The sequence below is a fragment of the Carettochelys insculpta genome, chromosome 3, assembly GCF_033958435.1.
Source record: "Carettochelys insculpta isolate YL-2023 chromosome 3, ASM3395843v1, whole genome shotgun sequence".
Lineage (NCBI taxonomy): Eukaryota > Metazoa > Chordata > Testudines > Carettochelyidae > Carettochelys > Carettochelys insculpta.
In genome coordinates this window covers 161,806,126-161,830,676 of record NC_134139.1, presented here as the reverse complement: position 1 = coordinate 161,830,676, position 24,551 = coordinate 161,806,126, and the positions used below count along the sequence as shown (strand labels likewise).

At 44.6% G+C, this 24,551-nt stretch overlaps 2 protein-coding genes across 13 annotated transcripts in view; one reads left to right on the top strand and one right to left on the bottom strand.

Annotated features, from left to right (window-relative positions):
• Window positions 1-19,457, bottom strand: part of DST (dystonin) — a 483,110-nt gene extending 463,653 nt beyond the window's left edge. For 5 of the 8 annotated variants that reach the window (XM_074991114.1, XM_074991115.1, XM_074991118.1 and 2 more), the window contains exons 1-2: window positions 19,153-19,457; window positions 18,648-18,709 (exon numbers count right to left, since the gene is read on the bottom strand). In XM_074991114.1, the coding sequence (XP_074847215.1) occupies window positions 18,648-18,709; window positions 19,153-19,333 (243 nt within the window). In that variant the 5' untranslated portion in view covers window positions 19,334-19,457. The remainder of the gene's footprint in view (window positions 1-18,647; window positions 18,710-19,152) is intronic. The other 3 variants (XM_074991117.1, XM_074991120.1, XM_074991124.1) reach the window with 1 other exon arrangement.
• Window positions 19,458-20,057: 600 nt separating this feature from the next.
• The window catches only part of BEND6 (BEN domain containing 6), a 46,207-nt gene continuing 41,713 nt past the window's right edge, over window positions 20,058-24,551 (top strand). For 4 of the 5 annotated variants that reach the window (XM_074991135.1, XM_074991136.1, XM_074991133.1 and 1 more), the window contains exon 1: window positions 20,064-20,179. The gene's annotated coding sequence lies outside the window, so the exon portion shown is untranslated. Of the gene's footprint in view, window positions 20,180-24,551 lie in introns of all 5 variants that reach the window. The other variant, XM_074991134.1, reaches the window with a different exon arrangement.

Here is a 24,551-nt window from a genome sequence, read left to right as displayed (position 1 = left end):
TATTCTGATAGTCTTTCATTGCATGGTCACATAAGCTACAGCCACACGGGAAGCCTCTGTCGACAGATATCACTCTCAGTAGAAATTTCTCTGCAGGACCTCTGTTGACAGATTGCAGCTACACATACAAGCAGATCAAAAGAGCAATCCACTCTATCAACAAAGAGCAGCCAGACTGCCCCACCCTCTCTCAACAGAATGGCTGACCAGAAGCTCTGCAAGCAGGGCTGCACGGTGAACCAGAAGCCCTGTCTGTTGACAGAAGTGTCTACACGGGCACTCTATCTGAATGGGGAGAGGTATAACTCTGGTAGGTGAAGAGCTGGGTTTTGTCAACAAACTCTTGACATAGCGCCTTAGCCGTGTAGATGGTCTATGGGTTTTGTCGACAAAAGCCCAGTTCTGTCGACAAAAGGTGCCTGTGTAGACATGGCCACACTGTTCTCCCTTATCCAGTCCTCATTCAGTGTACAGGATGGTCAGGGAGTGAACAGAAAATAAAGGAATTACTTTTGTCTTTAAGTCACTCCACAGGGACACTGGAAAGTTATGCTCTATTGTTGGCTCAAACTCAGACTTCGTATTTGATGTTCAAAAGAACCTGAAATAAGGTCCCATGGCTAAACTGAAGTCTGACATTCCCTAATTTTTGGATATACTTGACATTTCCAGCCTGACATCCTTTAATATCATTTTTTGCACATGAAAAAGAGATTTATCTCTTCATTGTATAGTTTTCCTTTAAAGAATATTAATTTCTGTGGAGTCAGCAGGATGTTTATAAAATAACTGTTCTTGATTTTGCTTCTTCTTAAGTCAAAGACAAAACTCTCAGGGCCAAATTCTGCCCTTACTTATACCCTACCAAATTCCAATTGCATAATGTAAGTTACAGCAGAATTTTGTCCCCAGTTTCTTTAATACAAGAAGGATTATATCTATAGTGGCTAGCAAAGGCAGCCTAATGTAAGCTAATGCTGCCAAGAAATCCACAGATTTTGTCTGACACGCAAATATTTAAAGCTATAAATCCATGATGCTATGTCATAGTATTGCAAAGGAAAAACCTTTTTGCCCCAGCTTCCATTCACCTGCACTGCTGAAGGCCAAATATAAACAGTTTATGATACGGAGTCAAATTGATCAAAGTGAAAATTAAATGAATTGGCAAAAGTAATATTTATAGAGCTGTTCAAATTTAGTTTCCAGGTGAGGACCTTCTCTTTCGGTTAAAACAGCAACTTGTATCAGCAATTACTGTCCACTGTTAGGAAAGAAGTACAGACTAACACAGTTCCCTCTCTGTCACTGTCAGGAAAGTCATCTTTAAGGATGGTATAACCAAGTGAACCCATTCTGAGTTCTGAACAAGTTGAACATCAAATACAGACCAAAGTTTGAACGAGTTTCAATGTCAAATACAGACTAAAGTTCAGCTACCGATACAGGACTGGCTACTGGCTGAAGCCTGGTCATAGTCAGGGCACATTAGCCATTGCTTCAGTCCTCTCAGAGCTGGCTACAACTCTTCAGGACTGGATATTTATATAAGCTAAGCAGATCAAAAAGTACTTAGAGATGTGTGCCAAAGAGGGATTTAAGTGTGTGATTCTCTCTCACGGAGTGATTTCAAATCAAAATTGCTTCTAGATTTAATCATTTTGTTTAAATATTAAACACCCAATGATGCCTTCTGGAAAATGCTATGAATATTCTGTTTATGCATAACGCTGCTCATATGCATCTTACCCTGCGATATCCAGAAGAAAAACAGGATCTTTGTCACTTTAAAACCTCATCTGCTTCTGAACTCATTCTCCACTAGAAGTCATAATCTCTTTGTAGTAACACAACTAGTTGTTCCGGAGAGGATTATGATGTGATAAAAGCAAAGGATTTCAGGTGGAAAGTACTAAACAGAGGGCAAATGAATTCCTTATTAACAAAGACAATGAAAGACAGGACATGTCCTTGGGCCAAAATCTAAAGTGCCTATTCAATCCTGCTGGGTAAGAGTAAGGGCTGAGAAATGCAAGATTTGGCTCCATAGTAATAAAAGATTAAAAAAAGGGGGGAAAAGCAATATACCGGCTTCGTCAATATCACCAGTATACTCTTCATGAGCTGATATCACTGTGCTTAATGCAAAAATAAGTGGAGTCGGGCTTATTTGTTAAGAAACTAAGGAAAAAGCTGTTTGGAACATTAAAACTGCCACTTCACTCTCTCTATGTCAATGCAACACACAGGCCTCCCATGTATTAGTGTTAAAGAAAAATAAATAACAAACAGAGATTTAGTTTAGGAGGTTTAGTCTAGGAATTTTCAACTACAGCTCATCCCAAAGATGCAACACTCCACTGAGGAATAGAAACAGATGTGCTACAGGGAGTTGCAACTGTTTAATCAATGTGAATCTTCATTTTCTCTGGTGGTTTGGTCTCAGGCACATACAAATAAGGATATCATATGCCATCAACTCACTGAAGGCTGCTATTCCCAAGAGCTCTGATATGACCTCTAGAATCATGTTGTCTTCAACATACTAATTGCTGTGCAATTCTTGTTTTTCAGACGTGATTTCCTTTCCACAAGCCTTGTACTTCAGGTTAAATAACGTGTATGCTGACACACACCAGGCCTGTTTACTGTATTATTGAGAGAGAGGGAAATAGCTAGCAGGTGTCTTGCAATGAGCACAATAGTAGCCAGTGATCTGAAAACAAGAAAGAAAATCTTTTTTTTTCTAGCCACTAATACAGTGGCTGAAAGGGTACAAGGACCTGCCCAATCCTTCTTTCTTAAAGGTGTGGTTGCTCAAAGTGTCTGACAGTAGTCAGTGTCATGTATTTCAAAGGAAGGTGCCATTAAGCCAACAGTATGCAGATTTGAGATAATTTGCCCCAGTGAAGGTCTCATCTAATCACTCCTAGTTGACTTACATCACAATTGGGCAATGATATTCAATGGAGGTGGGGGGCACTCCAAGATCTCAGTAATGGTCAAGGGCTGCACTTGCCTATAACATTAATGTAGGAGGTGCGGGGTCTGGGATGGAAGCTGGGTACACGAGGGAGCTCTAGGAAGGGGAATGGGATGCAGGACAGGAACGGGTTCAGAAGGGATTCTGAACTGGGGCAGGGGTCAAGGTGGAGGGCAGGGAGGGAGCTGGAATGCAGGAGGGAGTTGTGACCTGGGGCAAGAGTTTGGGGTATGGGAGGAGGATGCCGGATTATGTGCTCCTGCCAGCAGAGGCTTGCCATAGGGGGCTCCCAGCCAGCAGCCCAGTAGGACCCTTGTTCAAAGTGACTGTCTGCTGGGGGCCACTATGTGCCTGTATCAGCATGTCTTCTGAGGCGAGGGGGCAACAGGTATTTGTGTGGTGCATGTGCCCTCAAGCACTGCAACTGCAGCTCCCACAGGACGGTGAAGGGGGTGGGGGCACAGCAAAGAGTCCTCTCCCAAGGGATGTGTGCCACAGAGACACACATGCTGGTCCCTGCAGCCGGCAGCTTTGAGCTGTGTATGTGGCTGCAGGAACTAGGGAGCCTGCCCAAGGGTCCCACTGTGCTGCACTGAACTGGAACCAATGTTTGGCAGGCCAGATACAGCCCACCAGTCAGATTTTGCCTGCTCCTGGCTTAAACACTGAAGCATGAGCTTTTATGCCTTCTCCAAAAGTTTTCTTAGCAGTAACTACAATGCATAATGCAAAGAAATATCCAAGCCCTTACTGAATTTTCCAAATGTTTGGCATCCACAAGAACATCCCGTGACAATGAGTTTCAAAGTTTAATTATGTGTTGTGTGAAAAAGTATGTTCTTGAACCAGTTTTGAATCTGTCGCACATTAATTTCTTTGAGTAGCTTCTGATTCTTACCTTAGGAGACAGGAGAACAGAAGCTTTCAATCTACCCTCTCAAATCCATTCAGTATTTTAAATACTTTTATGAGGTCTCTTTCTATTCATCTCTTTTCTAAGCTAAACAATCTCAACCTTTCCATTCTCTTTTTGTAAGAAAGGTATTTATGCTTCTAGTCATTCCCTTTCCCATTCTCTGAACCCTTCCAATTCAACAATCTCCTTTTTCAGATGGGGTGATCAGTACCAGTGCCATGACAATACTTCCTGTATTTCTCTCTCCATTCTGTCCTGTGAACCCTTCTCTCTTCTTTTTGACTGCACCTTCACATTGGTCTGAGGCAGGGGTTAGCAAACTTTGAGGAGGGGTGCTGAAATTTGACCTTTTGACTTCCATGTGTGGTCTGAGTGCTGATGATCACTTTTAAAGTCACTAATAGAATAGCCCCTACTTACAGCAGCTTCATTAACAAATAAATGAAGATGCAGAGTTTTACCTTTTAGGTGGTCATTGGTAGCCTTAGCCAGTCTTTTGTTAATCCACAAGCTGCATGGCTTTCAGCAAACTCAGAGCTGCGTGGGGGAGAGGTGGACAGGGCTGAGCCCCCATCTCACATGCAGATGAAAACTGGATCACATGCCACTCTTGGCACCCGTGCCAGAGGTTGTTGACCTCTGGTCTGAGGTCTTCAGTGAGCTGTCTATGGTGATTCTGAGAGTGCTTCCATGACATGATGGCTACGTCTACGCTGCAGAGATCTTCTGAAAGAAGCCCTTCCTGAAGATCTCTTCTGAAAGAACTTCTTTAGAGGGAGCACATCCACCCACAGAAAAGCGGATCAAAAGAGCAATCTGCTCTTTTGAAAGACAGTATCCTTGCAGCTCCCACTCTTTCAAAAGAACGGGACGGGGATCGAAAAATCATGCCCCATGAGGACTACTCTTTTGAGAAAAAGGACCTGCAGAGCGTCTACACAAGTTTCCTTTCAAAAGACGATTTTGAAAGGGGGCACTCTTCCTGAAATGGGAAAGGAAGAGCGATTTCGAAAGGAGCACTTCATTCTTTTGATTTACTTTAGAACAAGCTCATGACCTAATAAATTTGTTTGAGTCTCTATGGCTACGTCTACACGTGAAGCCAACATCGAAATAGCTTATTTCGATGTAGCAACATCGAAATAGGCTATTTCGATGAATAACGTCTACACGTCCTCCAGGGCTGGCAACGTCAATGTTCAACTTCGACGTTGCGCAGCACCACATTGAAATAGGCGCTGCGAGGGTACGTCTACACGCCAAAGTAGCACACATCGAAATAAGGGTGCCAGGCACAGCTGCAGACAGGGTCACAGGGTGGACTCAACAGCAAGCTGCTCCCTTAAAGGGCCCCTCCCAGACACAGTTACACTAAACAACACAAGATCCACAGAGCCGACAACTGGTTGCAGACCCTGTGCCTGCAGCATGGATCCCCAGCTGCCGCAGCAGCAGCCAGAAGCCCTGGGCTAAGGGCTGCTGCTGCCCACGGTGACCATAGAGCCCCGCAGGGGCTGGAGAGAGAGCATCTCTCAACCCCCCAGCTGATGGCCGCCATGGAGGACCCGGCAATTTCGACGTTGCGGGACGCGGATCGTCTACACGGTCCCTACTTCGACGTTCAACATCGAAGTAGGGCACTATTCCGATCCCCTCATGAGGTTAGCGACTTCGACGTCTCGTCGCCTAACGTCGAAGTTAACTTCGAAATAGTGCCCGACGCGTGTAGCCGCGACAGGCGCTATTTCGAAGTTAGTGCTGCTACTTCGAAGTAGCGTGCACGTGTAGGCACAGCTTATGGTACCACAAGATTGCTTGTTATTTGTGAAGATACAAATTAACATTGCTACCACCACTATGTGACTTATTTTTTGCTGTCATATTAATATTTTCCAGATGAGGGCATTTTGGCATTGTGCCTTTTTCTTCCTCACCCTCGTTTCCACTGTACATGTTTTTTTAATTCTTCTTCTAACAGTCTACATAATTTTATAAGAAACAAGGATGATTAACACCAATTCATTTGTAGCTTTAGTGAACTGCATCTTTGACTATTCCATACTTTCAATGTACCATCTCATTTCTTTACTTTGGCTTTCTCGATCTTAGCTGTCTCTGTTTTCTTTGTCATAGCCTACTGGTTATTTCTGGGCTTCAAACAAAATTTATTCTTTAGATTTTTCCAGGAAGCATGTGGGTTTTCCATGAGGAGTATTCTGAATGGGAGACAAACATAAGCCAGCTGGAAATCTTAATTTCACATATGCTTCACTTTAAGCTTATGTGTTTTTGCAGGGTCACCGAACATTAATTTTTAACTCTACAGGAGTCATTGGGTGCATGATTCAGTGTCCATTGAAGTAACTGGTATCTTTCCACTGACATCAGTGGACACTGGATCAAGGCCCAAGACTTATGGAAAAGCTTCAGTATGCTACAAGAGAACAGATGATTTCATATTAGACCTATTCAGGGCACTAAGAAAAATTACAACAGACCTCAAGTGTGCTTGCGAATACTTTTCCAGGCATCAGAGTGAGTCAGTCCATGAGACTAAAGCCACTCTTGCAATATGACTAATGAGTATCAAAATCAAAGGAAGTCAATTGGAGTACACAATACAGTGCTACTGCAGCTTTTGACATCAGAATTGTTGTCTATGAGCACTCTCAACTAACGGTCTCAAAAACTCTCTGATCTGTCAGCTATTACCTATTCTGCGCCTAGAAACTTCCATGTATGTGCAGTCTACGAATTCTTAAGACCTCGAAGCACTGGTATGCGTAACATCACAACTCTCAAGGTGCCAGAGTTCTGAACAGTCTTGAATACGGGCAAAAATGGAACGAAATCCTTTAACTGAAGTAACTCTAGTAAATGTGTTGTTATTTGTAATGTGGAGAAATGGGGGGTGCTGGTTAGTCAACTATTCCAGTTAACTAACAATGAACCAGAGTAAATGCAGGAGGGGTGCGGGCTCCAGGGTGGGGCCATGGATGAAGGGCTTGGGGTACAGGAGGAAGCTCTGGGGCGTGGGGTGGGGCACAGCAAATCATTGAGGGTTTTGGAGTGCTGGATCCAGGTGGTGCTCCCCACAGACAGCTCCAGCAAGTGAGAACTTGTCCCTTCTGCTCCTCGGCAGGGATGAAGCTAGGCAGCTCTGTGTGCTGCACTTGCCCACAGGTGTCACCCCTGCACCCCTGCCAGGCCAATGGGAGCTGCAGGGCCAGTTCTCTGGGTGGGACAGGGCGGGAGTAGCGCACAAAACCCCTGTGGCTGTTACTCTGCCTAGGAGAAGTGCGGACAAGAAATGCCAGTTTACAGAGTTTTCTGGGGGGGCGAAGTGCTGACTAAAACAAAAAAGCAGTCAGGTACCATTTTAAAGACTAACAAATTTAGCTGTTTGGGATGGAAATCCACCAACTATATGTCTCTTTCCAGATCTGAAGAAGTGGGACTGCCAGATACAAATGATTTTACTGCTTCTTGATGCAGCTCCCTCATGCGTCCACGACACATCTCTTGACCACAATTTGGTAACTGACCTGTGCATGAAGGCTGCCCACTTCCTGGTCCTGCATAGGCCCTGATAATGTGGTCTTTTAGTCCTTGGTTACTGCCCTTTTCTTTGTTCTGCTATTGTTGATATATTCCTGGCATGCACCATAAATCAGTAGTGAGGGATTCCCTAGCAAACTCATCCTAACTCTATGTCAGTCACCTAACTATGAGTGAAGAGTCAAGAGAGACACTTAGTCTGAAAAACTACAATACAAAATGTAACATGGTACACAGCACATGACTTAAAAGCTTGCTAACTGATAAATCTGAACAATCCATCAAGTGTCTTTCTCCTCTACAGGGATTGTTTCTTGGCCCTGTGTTATGTGATTTTTTTTATCAATGGCTTAGCAGAAAAGATAAAATCACTGATCAAGTTTGCAAATAACACAAAAATCAAAGGAATGGTAAATAATGTAGAAGACAGGTCACTGATACAGAATGATTTGGATCCCTTTGTTTGCTGGGTTCAAGTAAACAACTGTATTAGTGTGATCAAAGGTAACTCACTTCCCAATCCAACATATACTTGTGTTGTTGTTTGTTTCTTGTGCTCTTTTCCAAGTGCGCCAGTTTAGGTTTTTGGCTGGTCTGTGCATTTCATAAATTTTACTTCTCTCTTATGCTTCATTTTAATTCTTTGAGTAGTGAGTTCTAACATGCCTAACTTCTAGTAACTTGGAGTAATTATCCCTTTGATAATTGAAATATATACAATACCTAGGTTTTTGGTTTCTACGGGAGGTAAACATCTGCACATTACTTTGTTATTGGTTTACATAACAAAATATGTCTCCTCTAATCTTTCCCATCTATGTGCAGAACAGGGGTCAGAAATGTCTCCTGGCATTTGGGTTCAATCTCCTGAAAACTCCTCCAGCCAAACTGGGAGAGCAGCCAACAGGGCCATCCCGAGGGAGGGAGGGGGCACAGCTTAGGGCAAGCTCCCTCCCCCACAGTGCCCCAGGTGCAGGACCTGGGTCAACTTACCCAGGCTGCTGCAAGCCCAGACTCTCCTCCACTACCCCCCATCTCTCCCACAAGCAAGGCTGCCCAGACAAATATAAGGGTGACACTGTATAGCAGCAGGGGCAGCCACCTCCTCTCACTCACCATACAGGTTGCAGAAGCCGAAACAGCGCTCTGCCACACCACCTCATGGCCCGCTGCTGTATCCTGCTTCTCCATGGCAACAGGAAGCAGAGCGTCCTGGTACCAGGGAATTCCACTTCCCGCCGCTGCGGAGAAACTGGGTGTAGCAGGCCAGGAGGGTGGCACAGAGCAAAGCAGGCTCCTGCCACCCACATGGTGAGGAGAGGGGAGGTGAGGCAACTCCTGTTGCCGCATTGCCAGACCCTCAGCCCCAGGTAAACCCCTGACCCTCCCATCTATAGGTGGGTTGGGGCAGCCACCATGGGGCACCCAAAAGCTGCAGGGCCTTGGGCAGTTGCCCCACCTCGTCCTATGGACAGGACAGCTCTGGTGGCTCTTAACAGTCTGGCACCAAGAAGGAATAAGGCAGACTCCCCTCTGCTCTGGGCCAGCACTGCTCCTGGAAGTGGCTGGCACATCCCTGTGGCCCCTGGAGAAGGCGGGTCGGAGGAACTCTACATGTTGCCCTTGCCTCCAGGCACCATCCCTACACCTCCCATTGGCTAAGAATGGGGAATGACAGCCAATGGGAGGAGTGGGGACAGTGCCTGTGGACAGGGGGCAGTGCACAAAGCCAGTCCCAGGAGCTACCGCTGGATATGCTGGCCACTTTTGGGAGTGGCACAGGTACCAGGCCGGAGTGGGGGCAGTCTGCCTTAGCTCCATTGAGCTAACTCCCGGAAGCCACCTGAGGTACACAGTGTCCAGTCAGAGCTCCATCCTGAGCCTTGCACCATCTTAGAGCCAGTCTTGCATCCAAACACCCTTGCAGGGCCTGCATCCTGAACTGCCTCCTGCATTCCACCACTCTGACTCAGGCTCATACGCTCCCAATCTCTCAGCCAAAGACCAGACCCTGTACCCCTACCATGCTCCAGACAGATGAAGGTGATTAATAGGTAAAGCCCTGAATCTGCAGACATCCCACTTTATATCAATGGGTATCCACATCTATCAATGTGGATGCGGATATCCGTGGCTCAATTTTGTAGATTTGGATGTGGATACGGATACAAATTTGGTATTAGGGCGGGGCAGGGAGGAACAGAGTGAGCAGGGCAGATCCTCAGAGAAAGCAGGGCAAGGGCCTGAGAGAAAGGATAGAGAAGATGTCAGGGCAACAGTATTTGGGTTTGCAGTAGACACTGGTTTGCCCTTAAATTCAAAGAGGGATTTTGGGCTTTAGAAGATTAGAAACCCCTGTACTAGAGGGATGTGTGTGACTCTGGAAATACACTTACAAAACCCCTCAAGATACTCATAAAACTACATACATAAAAAATGAAGTCAAGGGGAGAGCTGCTGTGGGTAAGATTCTTTTCCCCTTACTCAGGCATTGTATCTCTTACCTGCAGAGAGCCCTGGGGCTGTATGAACTCATGATGAAGGTTCTGGCATTGCTAATGCAATCCCCTTTCAAGGAATGGTAGGTATGGACCTCTGGAGTTGCTTCTGCAGGGAGGCTGTGCCAGTGTTTTAACAAGTACCAACCTAGAGATACCACCAGCATTTCAATGTGCTGAGCTCAGGATGCCACACTAACAGCATGCCAACAGAGAGCTACCGGAAGCCAGAAGCCAGCAGAGGGACACAGAACTGCCTGCTTCTCCCAAAAGGTGGCAAACCTTCCCATGCCCAGCAGTGCAAGCCTTCAGAGGAAACTCCACAAATTGCACCTTTCCAATTTTTCTAGCCTCTTGTGGGATTCTTCACATAAGGAAACCATCTGATCGTATGCTGTTATTCATTAGTACAAGTATTATAATAGTGTCCCAATGGTCCAGTCCAAAGAAGGGCCTCATTATGGTAGGCACTATAGGAACACAGTTTTCAGAGTCTATCTATCCAAGAGAGACAAACAGAAATAGACATACAGGATACATGAATCTTGTCAAATATACATAATTTACAAGTTATTTGCTCAGCGTCACATCTTCTGTATGAGCTATATACTCTCAAAGCAAACAGAAATTCAGGATTTGCCACATTTTGTAAACCCTCATCCCTTGCTATATGAGCACAACTGGTTCCCAACTTTCTGCTTGTAGGCGAAAACTCATGGGAGGGACACTAAATTACCATTAAATACATGTTAAAGTCTCTGAATGGTTCCTAGTGCTTCTAACTCGACGAAGGAGCGGCAACATGTGGCACTGCTTTTGAAAGATATGTGCACCTTGGGTTGGAGAGGGTTACAGGTTGGGGGCAGTTTGGGGCCATGAGCATGAGGGAGGGTTAAAACCTGGTGGTGGCTCCAGTGGAGGAGGTGGCGGCTCGCTCCTCTGGGCTACAGCAGTGGTACCTATGGGGGGTGCAGTGGGCTGGAGGGGGTTTCGGGGACCGGGCTGGTGTCAGTGTTGGGAGCAGGCCGGCCTGGGGGGTGCGCAGAGAGCTGCAGGCCAGGGGAGTGTTGGGAGCGGGTGGGGCCAGGGCTGCGGATCTCCCCACCACCCCCCCAGCTAAGGATCCCGCATCTGGTTCACATAAAAGGGGGAAATTCACACGTTTTGTGAACAAAGGTAGGTATGTACGTCCCTCGTTTCAGCGAGTACTCATAAGTAAAGTACTCGTTAAACAAGAGATGAGTGTATATAATATTCCCACCTACAAATGTTTTTATGCACATGTATGAAAATGTTTTTATTTTTGTCTCTGATATTGTTTGCCCATCATTCCATCACCCTGTTCCTTGACTGTTCAGCAGTTATTATAAAAGTCTAAATATCCTGGGGGGAATGTCTTCAAATTGATGCAGCTCTCTAAGGCTAGGAGACATCCTATGAATAGGTGACTGCATCTATTTCTCCATTACTGTATGCTTCTGTCTGTCCTTGAATGTACTCTCTCCAATCAAACACGAGAGTGTAATGCAGCCTGGGGGCTCTGTGGATTTTTCTCTTCACTGGAGCAGTGTGTATCTTCTGCAGGTTATAAATAACCCTAGAATTCTTATCATGAATTATAGAACAAGTGTTCAAGGAATATTTGTTATTGTTTTTACAAATATCCAGAACTGTATTTTTAGTTAGTTCTCTTGCAAACAGACTCAGCAGTGGGATGACTGATGAAGAAAAATAAAAGTTTAAGCACAGTAATGATTTCTTTATGTGAGTGAAGAAGGCAACAGTTGTAGGCAAAGGTAATGTTCAGATGTGCTGAGGATTCATTGTTTTGGCATATGTATTCATAAGACTATAAAGTATGACAACATTCCTATTTGATTTTTTCTCATGAAAATTTCCATTAGACATGGCTGACCTATTTTTAGCACCTGACATGTGTGTCTTATCTAAATGACAGATTGAATATGTATTATCCTGCAGGGAGAGTGCCTATATGGTATTCTAAGATGAAACAATAAGACCTGTGTGCTCTAACCTTCAAATTGTTATTCAGTTGTTAAAACAGTGCTTTATTTTTAATTTTTTAATTTTTTTAGCAATACTGCCTTCTTCCATAAACACACTCTTAATAAAGAAGCATATCTTTCTTATCTTAGCCCTGTGTCTCGTTCCACTGGACCATCTGATCCCACTGAATTCAAGTTAATTACAAAACTACAAAGTATTTGTATAGGACCAGGATGAGGCCTTTCAATGTCAGTGGCATTGCTCATTGGCCAATGCCTCAAATATTTTAAGACAGATGATTCTTCATAAAAAAATAACAAATGGTAAAACCAGTGCACTGCTACCTAAATGCAAGTCATTTCTAGCACAAGTATTTCTATCCCTATTCTAATTCAGAGGTGGAAAAAAAACCTCAAAAACATTCAGAGAAAATATTTAAACCTGTGGTTTTCTTTTTGCCTCTGTGTTTGAAAAACATGAAGCAGTAGCGTAGATTGTATCACTGATTGTTCTCCCTTTGCTGTACTGCCACCCACTCATACACAAAAATCATGCCGCAACCTCCCCAACCAGTGGCCTAAAAATCCAAAAATTTTTAAAAACATGAATTTGCTTTCATGTTATTACCCTTGTAGCCTTAGGGATTCATGTTTTCAAGCTTTCTCCACAACCACAAGAATTTAGTAAGTACTTTTTCAAAAATGAAAGGTGAGATTCTCACATGATCTCAACACTCCAGGAGGTGAAGCTATTACAAAAACCCAAATATCTCACTATGGCTACGTCTACACGTGAAGCCAACATGTAGCAACATCGAAATAGGCTATTTCGATGAATAACGTCTACACGTCCTTCAGGGCTGGCAACGTCGATGTTCAACTTCGATGTTGCGCGGCACCACATCGAAATAGGCGCTGCGAGGGTACGTCTACACGCCAAAGTAGCACACATCGAAATAAGGGTGCCAGGCACAGCTGCAGACAGGGTCACAGGGAGGACTCAACAGCAAGCTGCTCCCTTAAAGGGCCCCTCCCAGACACAGTTGCACTAAACAACACAAGATACACAGAGCCGACAACTGGTTGCAGACCCTGTGCCTGCAGCATGGATCCCCAGCTGCCGCAGCAGCAGCCAGAAGCCCTGGGCTAAGGGCTGCTGCTGCCCACGGTGACCATAGAGCCCCGCAGGGGCTGGAGAGAGAGCATCTCTCAACCCCCCAGCTGATGGCCGCCATGGAGGACCCGGCAATTTCGACGTTGCGGGACGCGGATGGTCTACACAGTCCCTACTTCGACGTTGAACGTTGAAGTAGGGCGCTATTCCGATCCCCTCATGAGGTTAGCGACTTTGACGTCTCGCCGCCTAACGTCGAAGTTAACTTCGAAATAGCGCCCAACGTGTGTAGCCGCGACGGGCGCTATTTCGAAGTTAGTGCCGCTACTTCGAAGTAGCGTGCACGTGTAGACATAGCTTATGTGGGATAAAATTTCAAGAACTGGCAACACTACCAAATCACATATAAACATTTATATGATAGATTTTAGATGCTTAAATATATAGTTTCCATATCAAATCTAACTTTAAAAATGTAGTTAGCATAGAATGGAACTGAGCTGATGAACCCAATATTGAAGTATTTACTTAGCGAGAGCTCCCAAAACTCTAATATGCATACAAATCCTGATTAAACAAGTCATTCACGTGTCATTTGGATTTTTGAATAAAACTCTAATTAAACTTTGCAATTTGGGTCTGTGAACCCAAAATAGTTCCTTCTACAGCTGTTTCTCTGAGATTTTCTTAAAACACATAGGCTGTCTACACTACCTTCCTACTTCGAAGGACTGATGCTAAGTAGAGTGTTGGGAGTTTATTAATTCAGTGCTGCGCTGCATATGCAGCACTTTATTAAGCACACTCTCCCCCCCCCGCCCCCGGCGGCAACTTCGAAGTTTTAAACTTCAAAGAGCCGGTTCGCATCTAGCCACGGCTAAGCTGCCAGTACTTCAAAGTGCCTGGGGTACTTCCAAGTCCCTTTACTCCTCAAAATTCCTCTAGTCCTCAAGATTGCTGGAGGAGGAAGCAGCGGCTGCATGGTATTGCTTCCCCTCAGCATTCTCCCACCCCCAGCACTATCCCCACAGAGCAAGTGACACCAGATCTACTCTGCACCCTCCCAGTCCGCTAGCACCACAGGGTCAGAGAGGGACAAAGCCTATAGGAGAGTTCTGCAGCACAGGGATTGCCCGGGGTCCCACGCACCCCGCAGGATAGCCCTATAGACAGTATGCTGTATGAACCTGATTTTTGCATTTATGCAGTGTGTATAGACCCTTGGAAATTAGTATCCTATGAAAAGAGGATGCAATTTACAAGTACATGCTGTTATTACTTCTGGTGGTGTTTCCCATGTTAAGAACAGGAAGTCTCATTTGAACTCGTAGTAGCTTCCAAATGGAATGACATTGTTAAGAGTAACCCAACTAACAATGATGCTAAAGAACTGGCGTTCCAATAACTTTAAAAACAAAAAATAGCCAGACAGTCCCAGTAAAAGTTCCACAACTGAAAATCATTTTAAATTGGTTGTAAAAAAGGGACATGTCTTCACTACAGGCCAGATCAATGGGGCTGCAATTGAACCAGCACGGGTTGATTTATTGTGTCTGTATAGATGAGAAAAAAAGATTGCTCTCCCATCGACTCCTGAAATCTATCTGAGAAGTAGAAGAGGAGTCAACAAAAGGGTGTGTCCAGGTGACACCACAGTGAAGGCACCGCAGAAAGCAGATCTAAGTTAATCAACTTCAGATACATTATTCACATAGTGGAAGTTACATAACTTGGATTGATCTCCTGAGGTAGCATCAATTAGCCCTGAGTGTCTTCCACCTTCTTATACCTTCCCGGTAGCTGCTTTTCTGTCCTTTTAGCACCCTAGGGATATGTCACACCAATTTACCTTCACGGGGACTTATGTCAATTTACCTTTCACTTTAACCTAATATGGAATTTTTTCTCCCAACAACAAAATTCTGAAACATTCATGTAGTGTTTATAATGTACTGCTGAGATATGTGTTTTGCAAAGACGTTCAAAATTTAGAGGTAACTTTACCTCCACTGCCCTAAAAAGAGCAGGGTACTTTCACGAAATTTATCAACAGAAATCAAAATTCAACATAGGGTAAATTATGGAGTAAAAATAACTGTTCAAACTTAGTATCAATCATTCATTACCATTCGGGAGATGTGATTATATTGCTTTACAATGTGCTGCCCTCAGTTTTCTTTTAATTTGGGGATAATGTTTTAATTCTTTAGAGCGCAGAGAACTAGAGACAATCCTAAAAGAAATAAACCATGCAAGTTATAGTCCCGACAATGAACTTCAATACTGATTTGCAACATCCCTCTTTTTCCAAAGCTGAGTCTCTCTTGGCAGACTGCCAATCATGCAAAAATTACCAGTAGTTCTGTGATTATGGTAATCCGCATGCCCTAAGGGCTACAGTTAGAACACTAAATGCATGTTTACATGTGATGTAAGTCACTTTTTAACATACACCTCAGAAGGTGAACTAATGCATAAACCCCTTTTGCTATTTTCCACTGATCCTGTCTTTCATTCTCTATTATTGTTGAGATATCATAACATAATCAACAGGAGAAAGTAGAGATGGCTAGGTCATACTCTCAAAAAAACACGATCCAGCATTGTCTGTCAAGCTCTCACATGAAACCCGCAAGGAAAACATAAAAGAGGAAGACCTCAGAAAAAATGGAAAAGATCTACTGAAACTGAAGGCCAACAACTGGGGTACTCCTGGAATCATCTAGAAGTTTTATCTTGAGACAGAGTGAAGTGAAAGAGACTTGCAGATGACCTATACTCCACTTGGAGTAAAAAGGCTTAAGTCAAGTAAGTCAGTCATAACTAGACCCAGCTGGCCACACAAGTAAAAAATATATCCATAGCAGCGTGACTTTAGATTCACACTTTCTGGACAAGAAACTACAAACTCTAACTTTCACATACAATTATTTATCTCTTGTTAGATCTTACTTGGACTGATCTATACAGTCCATAATATTTTGTGCTATAGTACACTGTATTTTGTTTAACTAATGAGAATGCTAAACTTTATTTTATATGGAACTCTTAATGCATGTGCAAGGATTCTAGTTATAATCTGAAATTTAGTAGTTTTTAATGTTCCTTAAAATAAATATTTTCAATCACATTATTAAGTAATACCATTTTGTGATGTCAAATCAATCATTTTATTTCCCTCATAATCCTAAATTCAGATTGCAAAATATCAGATCAATATAATCTGATAAAGATGAAAAAACAGCATTTTGCTGACTTAATGCTGAACATTAGTGATGGTGATGTTAAATTATAACATATCTGAAAGCAGGTAAAAAATGCAACTTTTCATATCCCAGATACTGGAATTCAAGTAAAATAAAAAGATGAACTTTTAAAACACAGGTTGAACCTCTCTAGTCCAGCACTCTCTCATCTGGCAACATCCATAATCGGGGATGATTTTAGTTAGCCAGACGAACACTTACGAGAATGCCCAAGTTTCATGTGGTCCCATAATGTTTGTTTATGGCCATCAGTCCTTACTCTCAGTGTTCTGTGGTCTTATTTAGCTGTAATTTACCCCAATTGTCTTCTCAGAGCCCAATAAGCAGCAGAAGTGTTGGTAATGTGCTGGACGATATTGCCCTCTTGTTCAGTACCCATCAGGTCCCAAGGGTGCTGGACTAAAGAGGTTCAAACTATATGCAATTTGGACATGATGTAACATACAAACAGACATGGCAGGATTAACAAAGTAACATTAAACACTTTGGCTATGTCTACACTTGCCCCCTTCTTCAAAGGGTGCATGGTAATCAGGATGATGGGAGATTACTAATGAAGTGTTGTGATGCATACACAGCACTTCATAGGCAAATTCCCCCCTGCGGCAACTTCCAAGCATCAAACTTCAAAGTGCTGGCATGCCATGTAGCCACAGTAAACAGTAAGCAGTAAACACTGCCTACTTCAATGGAAGTAATTTTCCCATCAGTATAATTAATCCAACTCTACAAGAGGCAATAGCTAGGGGTACAGCTACACTCTGGGGAAAATTGACCTCCCAGTGGTTGATCTTCTGGGGTTCAATTCAGAATGCCTAGTGAGGACATGCTAAATTGAACTGCCATGGCACTGGCATTGCCCCAGTACTCCTAGCAGTCATGAGAAGTAAGGGAAGTCAAGGAGAGAGTTTCTCCCTTGACCACTTGATGTGTGGACGGTGGCAAAAATCAATGTTAGCTACACAAATCGAGCTATGAGTTAGAAAACCAGTAGAATAGACCTAGGTATTTTTGAAAATGTCACCCAGGTTTTTAATGCTGTGGAGGTGGGAGGAGAGAATGTGAACACCAAAAAAAGCTTGTCTATGCAAAACTCTTTCAGAGGCTCCAGACCAACAAGTAGCTTCGGAAGCAGATGTTGAAGTTGTGTCCACTGTTTCTTTAAATTTGTAGCAAGAAGCCAGGCAGGAGGAAGCAGCACCGAGAGGGAGTTTAAGGGACAATTGTATTTTCCTTATTCTAAAAATGTTCCTTGTTTGTTGTTAGAGCACTGGCACCAGCTAGGATGTGGGGATGGGTTTAGTCAACATTCCACGAGCTGTAGAGCCAGAGGGGCTGTGGTCGGACCAGTTTAAAGAAGTAGCCCCATGCTAACTCAGTATGGCTGCTATTGGAATAATCTGTAGCATTATTGCAGCTGCAGGGACACTGCACCACTGAAATGTGTCCTGACTATTCCTTCATACAAATGGAAGGGCAGCCAGGCCAAGTTTCCATGAGTGGCAGTGTGACCCGACAAATAAGGCTGCAAGACCACTAAAATTTGGCCTAACTGTCCTTCTACCTGGATGGAAGGTTTGCAACCTAGCATGGGGAGAGTCTGCTCCTGTGAAGCAAAGGATCGGGACACTGCTGAGAACTCAGCTGTTGTAGGCATTGGCTTATGCACCCTGTAAATAAGAGACCCAGCATCCTTACGAGCAGGTGGGAGAGAAACAGAATTTCCCTTCCTCTCCCAAGACATATTTGGATTAGTGCCCATGGGTTAGAGGAAACCAATTCTCTCTGAACTTCTTTACCACTAACACGGGAGACCTGGGACACCCTTGACATAGGAATATGCAATTATGGTAACTGAAAATAAAATATTGTCAAGTATTACTCGATTGATCTTCAACTCCAACTGAGTTTCCATGGGATGCCGGCAGCTCTGAAATAGCAAGCCAGCAAAACACTTGTGACTGCTGACTACACAGCAAAGAAATGGAAGCTATGGTAGGTCAATATATACCAGCCATGTATATCCCCATATTGCTTGCCTCAGATGTTTGTACATGTTTACCTATCATTCTTGTAACAGTCAGCTAAAACAATTAGTGCTCTTATTTAAGCCAGCAATTGTTCTAATGATCATCAGATAAGTCAGTGAATATTACTGAGTATCAGTTAATATTAAATGAACCATTAGCATGTTCTGTGAAATATTTCAGAGAAAAATAAGGGATTCTTGTGCAAAACAGAAAGTTCGCGAGTGATTTTATAAAAAGACTTTAACAATTTGTAGGCATGTAAGAACTTCTTCTGACCTTGAAATTGCGCGCTAAATAAATTACCTCGGAGCGAAAGTGATGCGTTCTCATTACAGCATCTGGAAGGAAAAGAGAGAGACAGAGGATTGCATCTGACTCAGTTTCATGCTCACTTTAAATTTGATTTCGCTGCTGGTCGTTTTGTGCAGGTTCTTGAACGAGATCCGTGTCACTCAGCACACTTGCAGCGGCAGCAGGAGTCTATATAAAATTCATAGCCTGGAAGGGGCTGGCGAAGTTCTGATGTACTTGAGAAATCGGGGGGTTCGAGCGAATCTCTTACTTAGCTAAGATTTCGTTATGGAATGGGTGGAGACTCGGCTGCCGCAGTCTTGAACTCAGCCTGGATTCTCCAAAGCCTGGCGCTAAGGAGCTCGGTGAGTTCGTGTTAGATACAAAATCCTCGGCAGAAAATGAGCCCGCCTAGGAGGGGAGATGGGGATTGACTCGTATGCAGAGAGCCTGAATTCCCCCCGGGCAGGGAGGACTCCGCAGCTCTTACCTCGGCTCCTTGAGCGCCCCGACAGGACGGACTTGATGGGGTGCCTCCCCTTCTGGAGCCTGCGGTGCCAGCAGCAGAAGAAGAGAATGGTAGCGACGGTGCCCACCAGGAGCAGGAGCAGGAAGAGGGCGCATTGGATGCTGTAAGGTCGCAGCAGCACCAGGAAGGCTGCAGCGATCATGGCTCAGGTGGCGTGTGCGCGCGGAGCGGGGCAGGCGTCTTATCCGGGCAGCAGCTGGAGCCGCGTTCTGCGGGGTCCGCGCGCGCCGCGAGCGGGGCTGCGGAATGGCTGCAGCCAGCCCAGGCTCGCAGCCGCGCTGGGGCGGGACAGACTGACGGACGGAGCGGCAGGAGGGCTTCAGTCCATGACTCAGCAGGCGGCGGCGGCCGGAGCAGCTAGGGGATGTTTTTCCCCGCCGGCTGGCACAGAGCGGAGGGCGCGAGCAGTGCGGGCGGCTCAGGAGCAGCAGCCGCAGCAGCCGCCCCCTGCCGCGGCGGCCCGGCCCTGCGCGACGGAGAGGGCCCCCCACCGGAGCGGATCTGGCAGCGCTGCATGGGGATGCGCGCCGCCCCGCTACCGCGCGGCTGGCTCGCAGGCTGCCCATCGGCTGGCACGGCCCCGCGGGGGCGGGAGGAGGCGGCGGCCAGGGGCCGAACCCCAGAGTTTGCTGCGGAGGCTGCCCGGGGGGCGCCGGAGTGTTGGGGGTCGGAGTTGGCTGGCGGGGGGCTGGCGATGACATCACGCGAGCTGCAGCGGCTGCAGAGCGAACATGGCTGCGGCGAGGCACTGCCAGGCCTGAGGCGGAGGAGGAGGTGGAAGGAGGCCAGGCGCCCTGCAGGAGCGGGGCAGAGAGCGCCGCGCGGCTTGGGGCAGCGCCCGCAGGCGAAGAGCCCCCCGGCGCGCGAACAGCCCGGCCAAGCGGCTGCCCGCGGGGAGCCGGACACCCCCCCCCCCACACACACACACCGCTTGCGGCGCCTGAGCGGGAGACCGGGAGCGGGACTAGCCGCCGGGAAGAGTCACACGGTGAAGTAGCGCCTCGTGCCTTCCCCGCCAGCACCGCTGGCGTTGGGGGTGACGCGCGCGGGCCTCAGCTCTCGACCCCTTGGCGCGCGTTCCGAGCGGTGCCCTTTGCCGGGGACAGCCTCCTGAAACAGGAGCCCGCGTAGCGCGTCGGTACTGGGAGCCCCCCGTTTGCGGGGCTAGGGTTGCTGGGGTGGGAGCTGCGTTCCCAAGGACTGTGAGTTGGGGTCAGTTCTGTCTGAAGGGAGTGGGGGGACAGCCTCAAAGCTGGCTGGTACTTTACTGCTGCAGTTAGCTGTGTAGCCTTGGGAGAGCAAATGCAGGGCTACAGGTTAAAAAAAAAAGCAAAAAACAACGGTGGCCTGAAATATCTAGTGATGAACAAGGGATTGACACATATGTGAATGAATACTTGTTATGTATATTACTGCATTTTGATACCTCATCTTTTGCAGGGAGGTTTGTTTCTGCTGACTGGTTTAGTGCAGTAACTAAGTACTGAAGAGATCGTGTAGCTGCCCTTCATGCAGAATAAGGAGTTTTTTAATGTTACGAAACACAAACAGCAACAGAGATCTAATTTATATAGTAAACTAAAATATTTTATTTAGTAAAGCCCTTTGGGAGGTTCTCTGCTACTGTGGGTTGCTGCAGCAAAATCCTTTATATCAGAATACCATATATGCTGGTTTCCTGCAGTAAACTGCAATTTGCTGCAGTAAATGTCATCTCAGGTGATCTTCAATGCATGCTTATGTAGTGGTGTGGAAACTAAAGGGATCCTATGTACTATTAATCATATAATAAGTATGTTTCAATATTTGTAGCTGAAGACATTAAGACATTAAGAATGGTTTTTCAGAAATTATGCACAAAGAAAATACAAAAGTATATTGTAAAAATACACAGGAAAAAATACATGTACATTTTAGTACTATTATGCAGTTATATTTACCAGTATAATCCTAAAAAGTTAGGATTTATTGGTAAAGAAATTATTGTTCATTTTATCTGGCTTACATTCACACACAATTTAGGGAAGTGTTTTGCATACTTTTTATTGTGAATCAAACATACTGTATATAAGTCAAGTTGCTGTGCTAGTTATGTGTTTATATAATAAAATTTATGTATAAAAGCATGTACATAGCTTGTTTTACAGGGTATTTTAAATCTCAGTTTATAGAAAGAAACCTAATTGAGATTTCATGAGTTAAGTATAGGTAAAATGATTGATGGAATTCAGTCTGTATATCACTACATTTTTGTTTAACTCCTCAGTAGACTTTTAAGATTGTGGAAATCCATTTTTAGTAGAGCTCTTTTTTTCTGAATTCAAACTAATGGCGAGTGGCGTGCCTAATCCAGGAAAAGAATAACATTGATGTGTTTTTTAGTTACCAGATATTTCATTCCACGTTTTTTTTGTAATGTGATTCTTTATCCCAACATATTAAGATGGAATTATTCAGTAAGACACTATAAGTAGAAAATTTAACTGCATGGGATACAAGCATTATGACAAATTCTTCATCATCTGGGAAATGGCAGATACTATCAGGTTGCATTGCATCATGATGCAACAGTGAAATATTTCCTGATACCGCAGTACACTGCAGTAAGGCTGTATTAATGCCGATAACTTGGAGATTGTTTAAAAGGTTCATGTTGCCTCATGTGAGCATGAGACAACGCAGTGTAATTTCCATTACAGCACACTGCCCTACTGCTGTGTCTTGCTGCAATATGTTATAGTCACAAAAAACTTTTTAATATCTTTGTCTCTGTATTGATTTATTGTAAGATCTTGGGAGAGCCTAGGAAGAATACAGTAACAGTGACCACACAATATATTGCTGTAAATAAGAGCCATGGAACATAGGTATCTTCTCATTATTTGTGGATAGAAATAAGTGGAAGGCATTTGGCAGTAAATATGTAATATTGCTCATCTAGAAGGCAAAAGCTGTAACCTTTTTGCTAAGGGTTACTGCACCATATTCAAGCTGGTAACTGGAAGATCCTGTTTTGCCAAGGAGTCATGATACAGTTCAGTACATCCAAGTCTCTTCTTGATTTGAAAAATGTGGAAGAGAGTACAGTTTATTTCCAGAAATAGCGATTTACTTTATTGTCAGAAGACTGTTGACTCCCAAGCCCCAGCAAACTGGGTCATTTCCTTCATTTACACTGGCCTCTGCTTTCAGTATCTATATGACATCATTATTCTGTCTTAAGCATTATCCTTTTCTGTAAAGGAGTTAAAATGTTATTCCTGTAATTTACAATGGTCAAGAAAAATGAAGTAATTGAAGAGAGTTTACTTTAAAAAAAATCAGGAAAAAAGTTTATTTATTTGAAAAATAGAAAATGATATCTGAGAAAATGAAGAAAATTGCACAGCAGCTTTTATACAAAAATGCTTTTCAGAGAGGTAATCTTAGTACAATTAGAGTTTTGTAATTGCATAGAAGAAAAGAGGCAGAAATAAAGAGAGCAAGTTTAACTGTGTTTTCAGGTGGGATTTGACATCAAAAAGAGTGTTTGAGACGGAGGGAAACTGAAAGCTGCTTCAGAGCAGGAGATTCAGGGTGGGCTCTGTAAGGCCGAATGTGGCAACATTGTTTAGAATGACAGAGGCCACCACTGAGGGGACAGGAAGGAAGAGTACTGAGAAACAAGTTCCCTGAAAGGAGATAAACCAATCTGTGGAGGGTTTTATGAACAAGGAGGCAGTTTTGAATTGGAACAAATGGAAAGCAGAGCTAGTGTTTTGGGATGCACATAACAGGACTACATTTCTTTATGGCTAAGTCTACACTACAGAGATCTTTTGAAAAAAGCCCTTCTGGAAGATCTCTTCCAAAAGAACTTCTTCAGAAAGAGTGTGTCCATGCACAGAAAAGTGGATCGAAAGAGCAATCTGCTGTTTCGAAAGAGAGTGTTCACAAAGCCCCTGTTATTTTGAAAGAATGAGCCAGGGGTCAAAAAAAAAAAAAAATCAGGCCCCATGAGGAATGTTCTTTCAAAAAAAGAAGCTTTTGAAAGCGGGAGATCTTCATGGAATGAGAAAGGAAGAGAGATTTTGGAAGGAGCACAACGTTCTTTCAGTTTTCTTTCAAAAGAACACTTTTTGTTTGCAGGCTCTCCACGAGATCTTTCAAAAGAGCCCCCTTCTTTCAAAAAATCTTTCAAACAAACTTGCTAGTGTAGATGCAGCCTATAAGTGTAAGGTTGGAGGTAGCATGGTACATATGGACAGTTGGCATGTAGTGTCATCCTAGAGAAAGAAAATTGCAACATCCAAGATGACAGGAAACCAGGGCATGATGGAAAATTTGAGCAGACGTGTTTGGAAGTAGTGAGGTGTGCATGGCAATAAGAGTTGTACTCACACTGGCAGAGTGGGAAGGCAAAGCAAGTTCCAACCAGGGACTGCCTGGCAATGGATAATAAAGGCAAAAGGAAGTTCTGAATGGAGGAGGAAGATGGGGTGATGTTGGAGGATGCCCACCAGTGGGAATCATTCTCAGATAGTCTTTTTACCCCTTTGCAAAAGAAAGAGGGCGGGAAGTTATATAGAAAAACTGTGCCTTTAATTACAGCCCTGAGAATCGGATCCTGTGGCATAAATTCTTCCCTGCATGCTCCTGTCTTAAACAGGTGCAGTTTATAAACTTCCCTCTCCCCTCTGAAACACGCACACACACTCTCTCTCTCTTCTGCTGGCTTGTTAGTACTGGCTGACAAGTTGAGATAAAACCAAGTTTATACTCTTTTCTTGTCCTTTCACCCGCACACATGGGCCTGTAAACCCAAGTCACAATCTAGATTAAGTGGTTCTCAAGCTGTGGATCAGGACTCCAAATTGGATCACAGTCCTCTTTGAATGGCGTTCCCAGGGCTGCTTGGACTTGCTGAGTCCCAAGCTGAAGTTTGAGCCCCAATTCCCAGGGCTGAAACCAGAGCCCTGAGGGCTTCAGCTGCCCAGGGCTCAGATTGCAGGCCCCCTGACTGGGGCAGAAGTCTTTGAGCTTCAGTTTTGGCCTCCCTGTCCAGGGTTCCCTCTAATTTTTTCCATCCATGTGTGTAATAAATTTTGGTGTGTGCACCAAGACCTATGGAGATGGGCACCACCAGTGGACACACATGCTTGTGCTGTAGGGTACTGTGGGGACTCTGCTAATCAGCTGGATGGCCCCTGAATCTCTCCTAAGTAGCTGCCCAAGCACTCAGTTTACAGGGAATGCTACTGCTGGCTAGAGAGGTGAGATTTGGCCTCTGGCCCCCACCACCCGGAGCATCTCCTCTGTTCAGGTCGTGAAGTAATTTTTGTTGCCAGAAGGGAGTCGCAGTGCAATGAAGCTTGAGACCC